Genomic DNA, 14,195 nt, shown 5'->3' on the forward strand with positions numbered 1-14,195 from the left:
GATAGATAATAAAGCAATGAAATTTTTTGGTGCAATTATTAATGCTAGCAGCTGAGATTTAACTAAATAGAATCTTCACAAAATTTCCATATCTTTTATGGTTTGGCAAGAGTTGTCATTTTCTATTTGGATTTTTTGAGGACTAGATAACAGGGGACCTTGAAATTTAAAGACTCAGCCTCTACTAAGAGAAGCAAATAGGTATTTTGTATTTTGTAATGATGCCACTTAGGGTACTTGAGATATGAGTATCAATGGCACTGAAAAATGCCACTGGTGAATTTACTAATATTTAATAAACATTGTTATTAAATGTATCCTTAGAATAAAAATACTTCCCAGTAACATATTATAAAAAATGTATTGTGATTATATTTAATAAATATTAATACTGATTTTTAAAATGCTGCTGATTTATTAAAAAGCACTGGTTTTACATTGTATCTTGGGGGATCTCTTATGTTTTTATAACAATATTTTAAGAAAATAAGAGACAACAAAGAAGGTTAAAATAATGCTCATAGACTATATGCATTAAATGCATCCAGAACAAATTTATAGCATATAAGCAATGAATCTGCAAATAGCAAACAGAAGTAAGATCTTGTTGTACAGTAATGCTCACGCATTGCTAATTATACTCTGGAAACATTCAAACAAAAAAAATCTAATAGTATATAGTTTTATTAAAGATAAAAGCATATGTTCAACTCTCTATCCAATGTTAAAAAGGAACAGAAATCTTTAATCCCTTGGGCTTTTTTAATGTTGTAGATTGAATAAAATCAATGCATTTCAGGAATCCTCAGGTAAACGCAGTCACAAAATTAGATTGTAAAAAATATACCATTAGAAACAGGAAATAATGGAGCCTGCTTCACTGTTCAGGTCCTGCATCACCTCTCCCTAGCCCTCCTCCTACAGCCCAGGTTCTACTGTCTTCCCATGTTACTCAGGATGCAGAGCAAGAGAGGGCAATGCTGTGACAGCAGCTGGGAAGGATGTGTGCATTGTCAACCTGGCTGTTGCCAAAATGAAATATAATGTCAACATTCAGCTTATCTCAAGCATACTAACTTGGTCTCTCCTTCACCTAGCTACAGATTTTAAAGCCCACTTGAAGGTATTATTGACCTTTCACTTCTTTCCAAGTGATTTCAAGCTGGCTATCAAAAGTTACTTGCAGAGGAAATGACTGATAACCAAAGCAGACAGCACACACACACACTGTTTCCCAGGAAACAGCATAAAAAACTTCAGGAATTAGTTTTTTTAGAACTCATTTATCCGCATGTTATATTTTATTTAATAGTGGATATCTAAAACTTCTCAGTTTAATTCCTTTGTGAGCTGCGTGATTCATTACACCATGCAGCTGGGACCACTGCACCTTTTTGTGCTAACAGCTCTCTTTCCCAATAAACTGACATATTTGGCAATACAGAACACACAAATAATTATTGCAGGAATCCTCAAATTATGAAGTATTACAAACAAAACTTATTTTCACCTTTCATTTCACATTACCCTTGCCCATTTAGTCCAACCCTAATCATCAATGCCAGTTGAAAAGCTCACTTTTATACAGAGAACATTAGCACCCCTTTTCTTATCTTCACATTGCTTCCTTTGTTAATTGATAGTTCTCATGTAACTCTCTCTTCCTGTTTACATGCCAATATTTCTTCTATCAGTCTCAAAAACTGATTCATATTATTTCAACTCTTTGCTCTGTAGGCCACATCTCCAGCCCTTACTCTGCCCTTACCCCTTCATAGAATCATACAATCATGAAATGTAAAGGTTGGAAGGGACCTTAAAGATCATCTACTCCCAACCCTCTCTGCCATGGGCAGAGACGTCTCCCATCAGACCAGGTTGCTCAAGGCATTATCCATCCTGACCTTGAACAGTGGCAGGCCTGGCACATCCACAACTTCTAAGGGCAACCTATTTCAGCTTCTTACTGCCCTCACAGTAGAGAATTTCTTCTTAATACCCAGGCTAAATCTCCCCTCTTTCATAATCTTGTTCATGCTTTTCTCCACTCTTCTTAACCTAATGTTCTCCAGTAGAACTATGAGTTGGCTTCACTGCTGTGGCTGTCAGTGTCAAGCTTGTCCCTGGCAAGCTGTGGGGTGATATGCAAAGATTAGAGCCATAGGGTGCTAGTGAGGATCCTCTGCCACTGATTCTGAAATGTACTAGCCTTACTGAAGCACACTTGCAGTCTTAGGGAGATGAGCCAGGGACTCCTGAGGTAACAGAAGCCAACAGGGAAACACCAGGGAGGCAAATGTCTCAAAGGAATTCATGGGTGCTCCTCTAGAAAGGTGACATGACTGAGAACTCAGCTGAAGTGCCTTTACACCAATCCACACAGAATGAGCAAAAACTAGAGGAGCTGGAAGCCACTGTGCTGCTAGAAAGCTACAACCTTGTTGCCATTACTGAAGCTCAGGGGGAAAAATTCCATGACTGGAGCATGATTATTGAAAGCTAAAGAGTGTTCAGAATAGACAGGGGAGAAAGGAGAAGATTGCTCTCTGCCTCAAGAGCTAGATTGAGTGTGGAGAGTTGTCTTAGAAGAACATCCATGAGCAGCTTGAAAGCCTGTGGGCCAGAATCAGAGACTGAGGCAACAAAGGGAACTTTGTGACTGGGGTTTACTACACACCCCTGATCAAGGGGAGTCTATCAACAAAGTCTTTTTGCAAGAGGCATTAAGCTCACAGGCGCTTGTCCTGATGGGGAGCTTCAGCCCACTCAGCATCTGCCGGACAAGCTAACTTTGTCCTATATTCCTTCCATAATTGTAGCTTTATGTATGATCTCCATCAGCTGAGGCTGGCTGAAAGGGGAAGATGGACAACATTTTCTTTCATTCATTCTTTTCTAGTTACTTCTATGATCCACTTTACTGAAGCAAATGGGGGTCAGTCAGTTTGGTGATTGCTTTAGACAGTAGCAATTTTCAAGACAATGGATTCTGATTACCATTTGACTTAACTCTCTACATAAGGACAACAGATTGCTGAGAAAATTTAATTCAATAATCAAGAGATTCAAACATTGACTCTTACTAGACCTCAAAATCCAGACAACATGTTTTAATATACATACAAATGAAGTGCTCTTCCCCTATAAAAGCAAAATCTTTTGGCTGATGAAAATGCACCCATAGTATTTCCCTTGGGACTCAATTAGGAAAACTGAAGCCTGCTCATTTTACACTTGAAAACCACCAGTGACATGAATAACTATTTTTAAATCTTACTTGTCCCTAAGCAGGAAAGACTCTTGCAAACCAGTGAATTAAGTCCTGTCTTGGCTGTGGCTGACAAAAAATACTGCAAACCTATACACAGTTGGGGAAATTTATTGTCAACCACAACCAGCTGCAGCATGTATTAAATGCATACTGTTGCATGTATTCAAGCATCAGAGTAAGTTTATGACTACTCTCTTCCAGGAAAATTCAGTCATTAATGAATCATACGAACTGTATCCTAGATAAGAAAAGATTCAAAACCATGGTTCTGATGAATGTGTGCTGTTTTAACTGCATAAGCACACATATACATTTCATTATATAATTGCCACTGAGATTTAAACATTTCTCTTTCTGCTTTTCAATGTATTGCTTTTCAACTTGTTATTTTCATGAAGAATTGTGAATTCTTTCTCACACAAATACCCAGTAAAGGCAGTAAAATACTACTTCAGAACTCCTGCATTTGCTTTTCTGTTCAATGTTATCAATCAATAGTAGTATTTTGAGCAGTGGAAAAAATTTTACATAAAGGCTTTTAGATGAAATGAGAGAAAAATTAAAATGAGTAGTAAAGTCCCAAACAGGATAAGAGAATTTCCTAAAACTATGTTGATGTCTCAGTGTCCCTCCAGATGCTGTTAATGCTAGTAACTTCAAAACAACTACCCTAAAGGTAGCCAATTTCTGGAAAATAAAAAGGTTAAAAAAAAGGAAGGAAATATCACATAACCTTTGTGTGTGTGTGTTGCTTGACTGGAGCAGCAATTCATGACTTAACATCATCTTCAAAGTCAGCACTGATGATTTAAACATAGCATGAGAAGAAGTAAACAACAACAAACCACTAAAACACATCTCTCTTCTTTCTAGGTCTTGCTTGAAAGAGATTATGAGTGAGATGGGCCAAAGAGATGAGGTCCTTGTTGAACAGGAGGTCAATGTTAGAATCCCAAAAGTAGTGCCTTTGTGTTTTGGTTAACTCCGTAAAATATGAGGTCCAAGAAACACACACAGATCTCTGTAAAAAACCCAGGGTGAAGGCCAGGATCTTGTGGCCTGTAGCAGATGCATTAGTCAGGCTCTGAATTACAGTATCAACTGCACCTAAAAGAAGTACAACCAGTGAACTGAGTTGTCTACAGTGCTGACAAACTGGTGTGACACCACTAAGGATCACACCACAGAAATCCCATGTAATGCAGCACCCTGTGACGTACTTGGCCATGACAGCTTTGAACACAACTGAACACCACTGAAAGAGGCTAAAGATAAACCTATTTTTCTTTTATCTTCAAAGTAATAAATGACACTCTGCATTCCCTCACAATAACTGTTTTGAAGTTTCACACAGTTGTATAGACAAGAGATGTAAATATGACACATACAAAGTGTCTTAATTTCTGTTAGACGTATTTGACTTTTAAAGCTAATTCCATATATTATGAACCTACAGCAAGCCTAGATTCATCACAGAAGGCTTTCAGGCAAGCTCCAGGATGTCATCTCTTAAGTGCTCTACTACCATAACCAAAACCTCCACTAGAAATACAAAACACATATGCTACCCTAAACAGCCCAGGCAGTTGGGAATCCCCAGTGCCTCCAACTGTTGTATTTTTCTGATAGAGGAGAAATGATCTCCTGTTTGGACACATTCTGGACAACAGATACAAATGTCAACAGAACAGGCACACTGCAGTGCCAGTGAGTGAGTGATGCAACTAGGAGCAGGAGAAATGTACATTTGCCTCTGTGGAGGTGGATGAAGACAGACATTGTCAAATCCCAAGCAGGTAGATTAAGCAAAAAACAACGTTCCAGTTCTTCCTTTCTGAAGTTTCTACTCCACTGGGGCTGTAATTAGGTACCATAGTTCCTACCAGAGTTTTCCATGCAAAATGTTTTCCCATGTTTTGTCAGGTAGTAGAGTCCCTTTGAAAGCCAGAGCCAGCAGCTCTGCCAGCTGAATACAATCTCACAGAGTTTTATAGTACACTTTGGTCTGCTTGAAAGCAGGACTTGCAAGGAACCTACATAAATACAACAGTGCTTCTGCTGACATAGCAGTGTGTCAGTGGAGTGACTCAACACAGATAAACAACTTGCAAACTGAAAGGCAATACACACCCCTACAAATTACAAAGGTCTCAGAGCTGAGGACTCAAAAATTGGTGATGAACAAAGCACTTGTACCACAGATCAGCAATGACTGTCATACATTTTGCTGCATGAAAGCAACAGCTCATCTGTACCAGAGTTAGATACAGAATCCTCAAAAACTTTTCTGTGGCAGCCATACAGGGATGCAAAACCATGCCAGCAGAAAGTGCAAAGTTAGGCCTTGCACAGACGGTTGAACCTCTGAACATTCATACTTCACCCTGAGCAGCTGTGACTTGAGGCTCCTTTTTTGAGATATTTCCACAAGGTTTATTCCAAAAGATTGTGTGTCTAACAACTGTGTGCATATTTCTGAGCTGCTCTCCAAACGTGGAGGGAAAAGAGAAAATTTAAAAACGGAAAATCAAAGAGGCTATTTTTAGTATTTTGACATAAATAATTTAATATTCTAGATAAAATTACCTTTTATTTTCTGCTAAATATCTTAATTGACTGACTTTTTTTTTTTTTTTTTCTTTTGATGCCTATCTCAGTTTGGAGTTTCAGGTCAGACTCTATCCAAGAGTTTAGGCAGCTTTACGCAGCTGAATCCAGGAAAAAATTTCTGAATACACATCTTTGCTGGTTCTTACAGCTTCCAGTGCTTTATAATTAGAAACATTTAAAACAATAAGACTCTACAGTTACAGCAAGTAATTCTGCTGCTGTTTTTCTTCCTTTACATCTAAGGCAGAGATAATGATTCCTTTTCCAGTTCTCAAAGATTATTTAAAGTTATTTAACTTGTTCTGAAAAAAGCTGAGATTGCGCTTGAAGATGTAATTAATTAATTAAGTGTAATCCACAGCCACTTCTCTCTGTGAGGTTTTTGAAGGTGTTTCTCACAGACCTTTGTGCTTCTTGCAAGATCTTAACAGTTTTAATGATGAGGATGATAAAGGGAAAGCCATGTCAAATACTACATTGCTGCATGGCTGTCTATAAAAACGCTTTCTGACAGTAAGGTTAGATACAACAAAATTCTTAATATTTTTATGCTGGAGGGATTTAAGTATTTTCCTAGAACTGAAATTCATACAGTTTGCAACTCTTTCTAGAAGATAGCCTTGTAAGTAATGGTAAATTGTTTTAAGACCTGTAATTGTGATATTTCAATCACCACCTGTATGAAGTGTTCCTGGGAGATATCTGGTACACAGCACATGAAGAATTAGTTATACAATTTACACTACTAATTCTGAATGCTACACGTTTACTTCCATTTGCAATTCAGTTTAAAGAAAACCAAACCTCTAATCTGGGAACCTCCAAGATTATCCCTTAGTAATTGGTTTATACAAGTTTTAAACTCTTTGGATCTGTTTGACTGAAGTAATGGCTGGCAGTAGTAATGACTCTTACATCAATATTTTGGTGGAAGCAAGATAGAACACATCTCATAAAAAGCCATCTGTTTTAGTGAAGTTATTCAGAGAAAATATGCCACTTTCAAATTATGTGGATGTACTCCATCTCTCCTGAATGATTCATAAAAATATTTTGCAGCCTGAAACACCTCTGATCTATCAGAGTATTTTCTCCCATTTAAGATGTGATACCTCTCACTTAGACTTTGCCAGATTCCTGCAATCAACAGAAAATCCGTCTCCGGATAATCTCTGAATTGCTCTTCCACACTTAACAACCTTATTTCAATTATTTACTGACTTCCCATTCAAGATGGGAAATTATGGAAACAGTGGACATCATCAATTATAAAGAAATCTTTAATGAAGGACTGTTTAAACTTTTTATTTTGTATCCAGTGATCACACACACACACACAAAAGGAGTCACACCTGTATTACTCCATTCCTGATGCCATACAAATGGAGTGTACGGTCACATCCTTTCAAAACAATGACCAGGGACACCTCTAATTAAAAACTGAGTCTTGCACCATGCTGACACTAAAGTGGAAACGTTTCTGGTACTAGAAACAAGGCTCTACTCCTGGAAAGATTTCAGTATGAATGCTTCCTAACCGAAATACAGGTACATCCTTTTCACCCAATGCCCTCTTAATTTGGTGACAATATCTGTTTAATGCTCATGTTCTGGGGTAAACACTCAATACACAGTGAGTTGGATTCATTTTAAATTAAGACAAATGGGTATATCCATCCATAGGCATACCAGGTGTCCAGGCTCTCATTTTCAGTGAGGCAGCTTTAGAATATATCCTAAAATAGGGACCTAGTACCCAGTAAACATCCTTTAGGCTCCAAGGATTACAGGGATAAAATAATTTTCTCTTATGGTAGCATAGTTACCTACATGGGGACACTAAATTGGTACATCTAAGTGTCAAAAAATACCACCACTGTGTCTGTTCCAAGATACTCTAAAATCCAGAATAAAAAGCAAAAATCCTAAGACAGGCAATGAAATTCACTACCTGTAGTGCATCTTGTGAAGAAAGACCAGGGATATTTCAGCTGAATGAGGAAATTAACAAGATGACACATGGAACAACACACACCGATGAATACAAACAAAATGCAATTCAGTCCTGCTTGTTGTTTGTGCTGGGGACATTATTTTTGAACTCTTCACTCATTTGCTTATATATTTTTAAAATACAAATTTGCAAGTAGCTAGAGAATGATGGATATCTGAACCAAACAAATTATTTTATTTAGATGCTCAAGAAAGAATAAAAGTTCATTACATATGAATGAATATCCATAGTCTATCTCCACATAGCAAGAGAAACAATGTGTCTTTCCTGCATATTTTCTGTAAAGTTGCTTTAAACTGCATTTTTATCAGTTATTTAGAAGTCCTGTACTTGGCAATAGGCTAGAAGTTCTTGCATGCATGAGCAAGAACGTTTTCAAGTGCTTCAGAACATTTATTATCCATATTGCAGAAAAGAACAATCACAAAAATCTCTGGTACTCTTCAAAATATAAGACAAACGGGTATTTTAAAGTGCATAAAAAGAGGAGAATATTACAGTATATGGAAATGGGATATGAAAGAAAGTTTTAAACTTACCCTATTGACACTCCTATTTTTTAAAATAATTTGAATTAGATTTTTCTTAAATTCTTCTATCTTCCTGAAACACTTCTTCAAAACATGATTTGATAATTTAGTATCGGTTATTAAACTGATCAAAACACCAACTCCTTCAGTAAGGAAACTTGGAGCTGGGAATTTAGGACTGTTGTAAAAAACAGTCAGTCCGTCAAGCAACTGAGACACTGAATTGCATATGGTGAAGGAATCATTCTCAAGCTCTGAGAAGTCTGCTTGAAGAATTCCTCTTTCTGACAGTTTTCTTATTTCAAGCAAACATTGCAAAAACTGCATGGGAGCAGTCAGACATTGCTCCTTGCTAGTATGGCAAAGATTCAGTGGGGTAACTCTTTCCAACCAATGTTTAGAAGTGTTGACATTATGCTCAGATTGGTGAAAAACTGAAGCTGTGCCTAAAGAATCAAATGCAGAGTCATTACAGACATCACATCCAGAGTCTTCTAGCTGGCTTGAGTAACTTGTAGGGTTTATAGATTCCTGACCCAGAACAGTTTCAGCAGAGGTATCCTGATTTCCTGAAATGCAAACACAAAAATTACATTTGTGCAATGCTTAAATACATGCTTATTGAAAGTGCCATATATACTTTCTCCTTTTTACTTCCACGCAAAATTCATGTTAGATATGTGTATGTTAGCTCCCCAAGAACTTCTCATGACTAGAATTTAGCTGTGGAAGAAGATATTTTTAAATAAAAGTAAAAAATTTCAATAGTTAATGTCTATTTGTGAACAATATGTTTTATGCTCATAGTAATATGAACAGTAATTTTGAGTTTAATACTATCAGAAATTTTAAGTATTCCTATATATACTTTAAGTAGACATAAACCAAACAATCTAAGTGAATATCTATACTCCATTAATTTCCACGGAAGAAAATGCATGTAAATTTCTGGTCCCCCAAACATTTTCACTGCTTTTATTTTCAAAAACTCAGACTGCTTTTAAAAGGCAGTGAAAGTCTGTTACTATAACTGCATCAAATAAAATATTCTTCTTTATGTATACTCTCTCTCCCCAGTCAGGTAGGAAATTCTAACAACAGTCAAAGTTGAACAGAACATTAGGTTTGATTTTTTCATTATTTAACAAAGAGGAACATTCAGAATCAAAAGCTTCTTCAGTCATCACATATCTTATACCATCTCCTTCAAAGACACACAAACTACATTACAAGAGTATACAGTACATTCACACCAATAAATTACTTTTGTGTGCTACTGTAGAATCGCTTTCATCCCATTTCACACATTAAATACATTTAAGACAATGCCTCTTGACATAAACTCAGCTCTAGGTGACAAAAAACACCTGTTCTACATGCTACCTATGCCAAAAGATCACAGTCAAAACAAGCCAGAGAGGTGAAGTGGTAGTCCAACACCAATAAACATCTCAGTGCCACAAGGCCAAGCTAGAACCCCCACATCTGCCCAACTCCTGGCTCAGCCCTGCTTACTGGGGCAGTCACAAACTGCTTCCCCTCTCACTCTTGGAAAACTTGCCTATACCGCTCATTTTCCACAAGGATCCCATGCAGTACCATCCTCCCCTTAAATTAATTAAAACAAATTACAGATGGTTTGGTTGTACAGGAAATAGATGCTATATTTCATAGCAAGTTAAAAAAAGCAAAAAAAGCATTCTTAACACAGAAAACATCCCTAAGCAGCAACCTACAGTATTCTGTATGTTAATAAAACACTACTCAAAAATTTTAATATGGACTTCATTAAATTCACCATTTCTAATTAAATTCTGACCATCAATTCAGTCTCTGAAAACATACCAGTACCAATGAAAGCACTATTATCAAGATCAAAACTGGAAACGTGGGTTATTATTTATCGTTGAGTTTCATGTCTTTAACATTCAGACTTAATTGAAATTGCACGGTATTGGCACACAACTGACTCAAAATGAAAAGGCTAACTGTAGGGAAATCAACTGCCATTTCCAGGAGGTAGGAAAAGGCCTGGAAGGCCTTTTAAGGCCAGCTTAGCATTTTATAGATTAACACTGTTTCCAAATGTCCTGCATACCCAACTGGGAAAGCAAGCAAAGAAGCAAAGCACACTTCCCATGGTCTGACTAACAAGATCAGGAATCCATCTTTCATGTCTTCTCTCCCTAAGGTTTTGAGCAAAACCCATTTCAGAAGAAAAAAAATTGAAAAGTGGTTTTTGGTGCCATTTAAGGAAAATAAGCCCTTCCAGGGAATCCATCTACTGTGAGTTCCACTATGTTGTTATTTCGTTCCTGTTCTCAATCCCATGGGACAACATGAAAATTGCTTATGAGGATTTAATGTCAGAAGTAACAAAGCAAGAACTATGTACAAAACCCCTATATGTATGTTTTCTGATTCTCTTGTGGAAGTGTAAAGGGAAAAAAAGAAAAAAACAAACACTGAAGAGGTGAAAGAAAGGTGAAGTAATGAGAAGAAAAAGGGAAGAATAGTACAGCAATATCCATAGAAACCAAACTTAAGACATTCTCAAATAAAGAGGTAGGGTATTCAATGAAACACTCCTTCTACTAGGAGACAATACTGCATTTATGGTTAGGTTCCTAGCCACTGCAATATCAAACTCCTTTTCCATGATGAGCTTCCAGAAAACCCTGTTACAGTAAGTCTCCAATATCAGTGTATTTCCAGCTAAACGAATAATACAAAATGCTTAAAATTGTTAAGTTATTTACATGTTCCAGTCATTTGGGAATGAGGTAGCAGTTATGTTGTAAAAAAAACCAAAAAAAACCCAAAAAAACAAATAACATTTCCCTCAAAATGTCTAGAAATAGCGTGTAATTTTTTTCTTGAAAGAAGTTAAACTCATCACTTTGTACTTACCTACTATTCAAATAAGAAAGCAGTCTTGCAGTCTTCATGTTCACACCATGTGGTTATCAAGTAAAAAAAAAACACCAAAAAACCAGAAATGGCATTAAGCCTGCCTCAGACTAACAAGAATCTTTAAATACTAATTTCAAGCACATTTTACTATAAGTGTATTGGAACAAGAAATATGAAAATTTAGTGTGTGTGATAAAGTGACCACAAATTTTACAACACCATATGCAATGAAATATCTGGTCGTGAACAATTTTACAGTCTCCTTAAATTTGTCACATCAAATTCAGGAAATATTTAAGTTCTTAATTCCTATTTAGTACTTTAGTTCCTTACTAAACTAAGAACCTGAGCTAAAACACAAAGCAAGATCCTGAGCCCTAAACAAAGCAAGATGTGGTCCCACAGAGAGCCTTGGAGTGCAAAGACTGAAGAACTTACATCCCTCTACACATATCCACTGCTGCAGAAAGAGTATGGACTGAAAATCAGAAGCCACTCAAGGGATGAGGGAGTGACTTACACATGGCGCAGTGTGTCAGCAAGGTGTGCAGGCACTAGAACTCAGAACTTACATATTGCTGTGAGACCACAAAAGAGGCTTTCATCTGAGCAGTGAGACGCCAACCAGCCCCATGATTAGAGAATAGGGAGCCTTCAGCTAGTCCTAAGGAAGCAAAGCTCTAGGAAACACCAAGGACAGTCCCATCTCCCACATTCGTTCTCTCACTACCCAATGCAGAGCAGAAGAGGCAGCTTGTATGAGATCCGTGTAGTAGGAGCTGGCATGGTGGAAGATGCTTTCTTAAGAAACTCTGCTGGTGGCTACCTCAGACTGGAGAACTTTCGAATAAGAAAGGCCAAATGCTACATATAGTTCTACATTTAAAAACTGGAAGAAGGGTCCTCAACTGATGAAATTGCTGTGAAATGGTAAAATGATCCTCAAGTCTTTTGAAAAACTTAATCTACCTGCAGTTTCACCACCAACAGGGACTGCAGAACAGAAAACAGGCTTGAAGGTGGCAGAGGTAAGAAGGAAAATGAAGACAGGATCTGAATTCTGCAAAGAAAAAATTATTTCAGTTTCAAGCACTAAACATTGTTTATATTCTCTCATTTCATGGGCAGACACATGGATTATCACTTGAAAATCAAAACCACTGACATCAGACCCGTAAAGTTCTCTTAAAACTCAGGTACAGTTGATACTCTCAGTTCCACTTCTAAAAGAAAAAACAAGAGACAACTAAAAATGAGACATTCATAGCATTCCGCTTTCCAAGTAGGTGTTCAGTCAATAACCTCTAAAAGGAAATGAAAACATAAGTGAAATTATGTCCAGATCTACATTTTTCAGGGCTGTTATTCTTCATTTAATTTTCATTGATTGGTTTGTTTGAAGTGCACTTTCCATGAACAATACATCAAGTTTATTCTCTTATTTAAAAACTCATACATTTTCTTTGCCTTTCTTTCATGTGTAACTCTGCCTCTATGCTGCTGTTTTCATTACTAACCAAGCTGACTGGTTGAGGAAAAAACAACTCTTCCCTCTTCATGAACACTTATGTGTTTACCCCACTGTTGTCCTGACCTGGAACCAAGCCAAACTTCTATTGTTATTATTCCTCCATAATAATTCCAAAATATTATTAGAATATTATTAGAATTCTCCAAATAAGAAGCCTTGTATCCCACACTTTGCTTCTGCATTTCCATGGGGTTTTTTTTGTAAGTGGCTTGGAAAAGAAAGGTCCTTTGTTTGAATGCAAGGTGCTTTTTTATGCTTTTTAATGCTAAAGGTGCATGCTGACATATTTTATCCAATTTAGGGATAATTTCACAGAAATGAATATAGGACTGAGTATGTAAAATTCTCAAATTGTTCAATGCTAGGATTTAAGTGCTTCTCTAAAGGCTTAGAAGCATATACTTCAATTTGTTAGGGATTTTGCTTACATAAAGCACCGAAATGTTTAGAATTCACAGTAAGAACAGAGAAAGATTTTGAGGATACAAACATTCATTTTTAAGGGATCTCTGTAGATGACAGCACAAATCTTCTGCAGTTCCAGTCAAACAAAGCAAACTTGCAGTAAAGATATGAAAGGATACATAATCAGGTGACAAACATAAAGATTTGGGTTGGTTAATGCTCACCAAGAAGCTTTGACAACAAAAGATCTGACAAGCTTTACAATATTGACCATCTCAATGATGTGACTGAAATTTAAGTTCTAAACCAGATAGGGGATATTTCAAAATACTAAATGAATAAATGTTATCTCTAAAGACAACCTGACTGAACTGGTAGTGCAAAACTGTAAGCATTATGTCTTATTAAAAATGCTCTGCATTATGAAACAAACTGAGCTTTGCTAAGAGACAGGAAATAGCAGCCAATGAAGACTGCAATGATCTGGATTCAACTTAGTGAGATGAAGGCTAAAGTGAGGTGGACTCATTAAGAAGTCAGCTAAAGTGTACCTTCCTAACATCACTTTTCTTGACTACAATATGGTATAAATGCTTGGCTTTTCTGTCTATATATCCAGAAGGACGCAAACAAAGATCTTGAGGAACTAGATTATAAATTTAGTTGGGATAAGGTTGTCCAAAAGGGTTGTGAAACCTCCATTCTCAGAGATACTTAGAAAATGTCTGGACACAGTCCTGCACAACTGGTTCTAGATGACCATGCTTGACAAGAGGCTTGGACAAAATGGGTCTTCAGTAGTTCCTTCCAACCTCCACCATTCTGTGATTCTGTATTTCCAGGAAAAAAAATTGAATTGACTGATTCTTAGCTTCCCACAGTAGACTTAAAGGCAAAAGGATCCTAATTGCCACTTCTTAA

At 36.9% G+C, this 14,195-nt stretch overlaps 1 protein-coding gene across 2 annotated transcripts in view; it reads right to left on the reverse strand.

The window, feature by feature from the left end:
• The window catches only part of MEI4 (meiotic double-stranded break formation protein 4), a 68,365-nt gene that overhangs the window by 38,823 nt on the left and 15,347 nt on the right, over positions 1 to 14,195 (reverse strand). For both annotated transcript variants that reach the window (XM_053973706.1, XM_053973704.1), the window contains exon 3: positions 8,435 to 8,994. In XM_053973706.1, coding sequence (XP_053829681.1) covers positions 8,435 to 8,994 — 560 coding nt within the window. The remainder of the gene's footprint in view (positions 1 to 8,434; positions 8,995 to 14,195) is intronic.

The sequence above is a fragment of the Vidua macroura genome, chromosome 3, assembly GCF_024509145.1.
Source record: "Vidua macroura isolate BioBank_ID:100142 chromosome 3, ASM2450914v1, whole genome shotgun sequence".
Classification (NCBI taxonomy): Eukaryota; Metazoa; Chordata; class Aves; order Passeriformes; family Viduidae; genus Vidua; species Vidua macroura.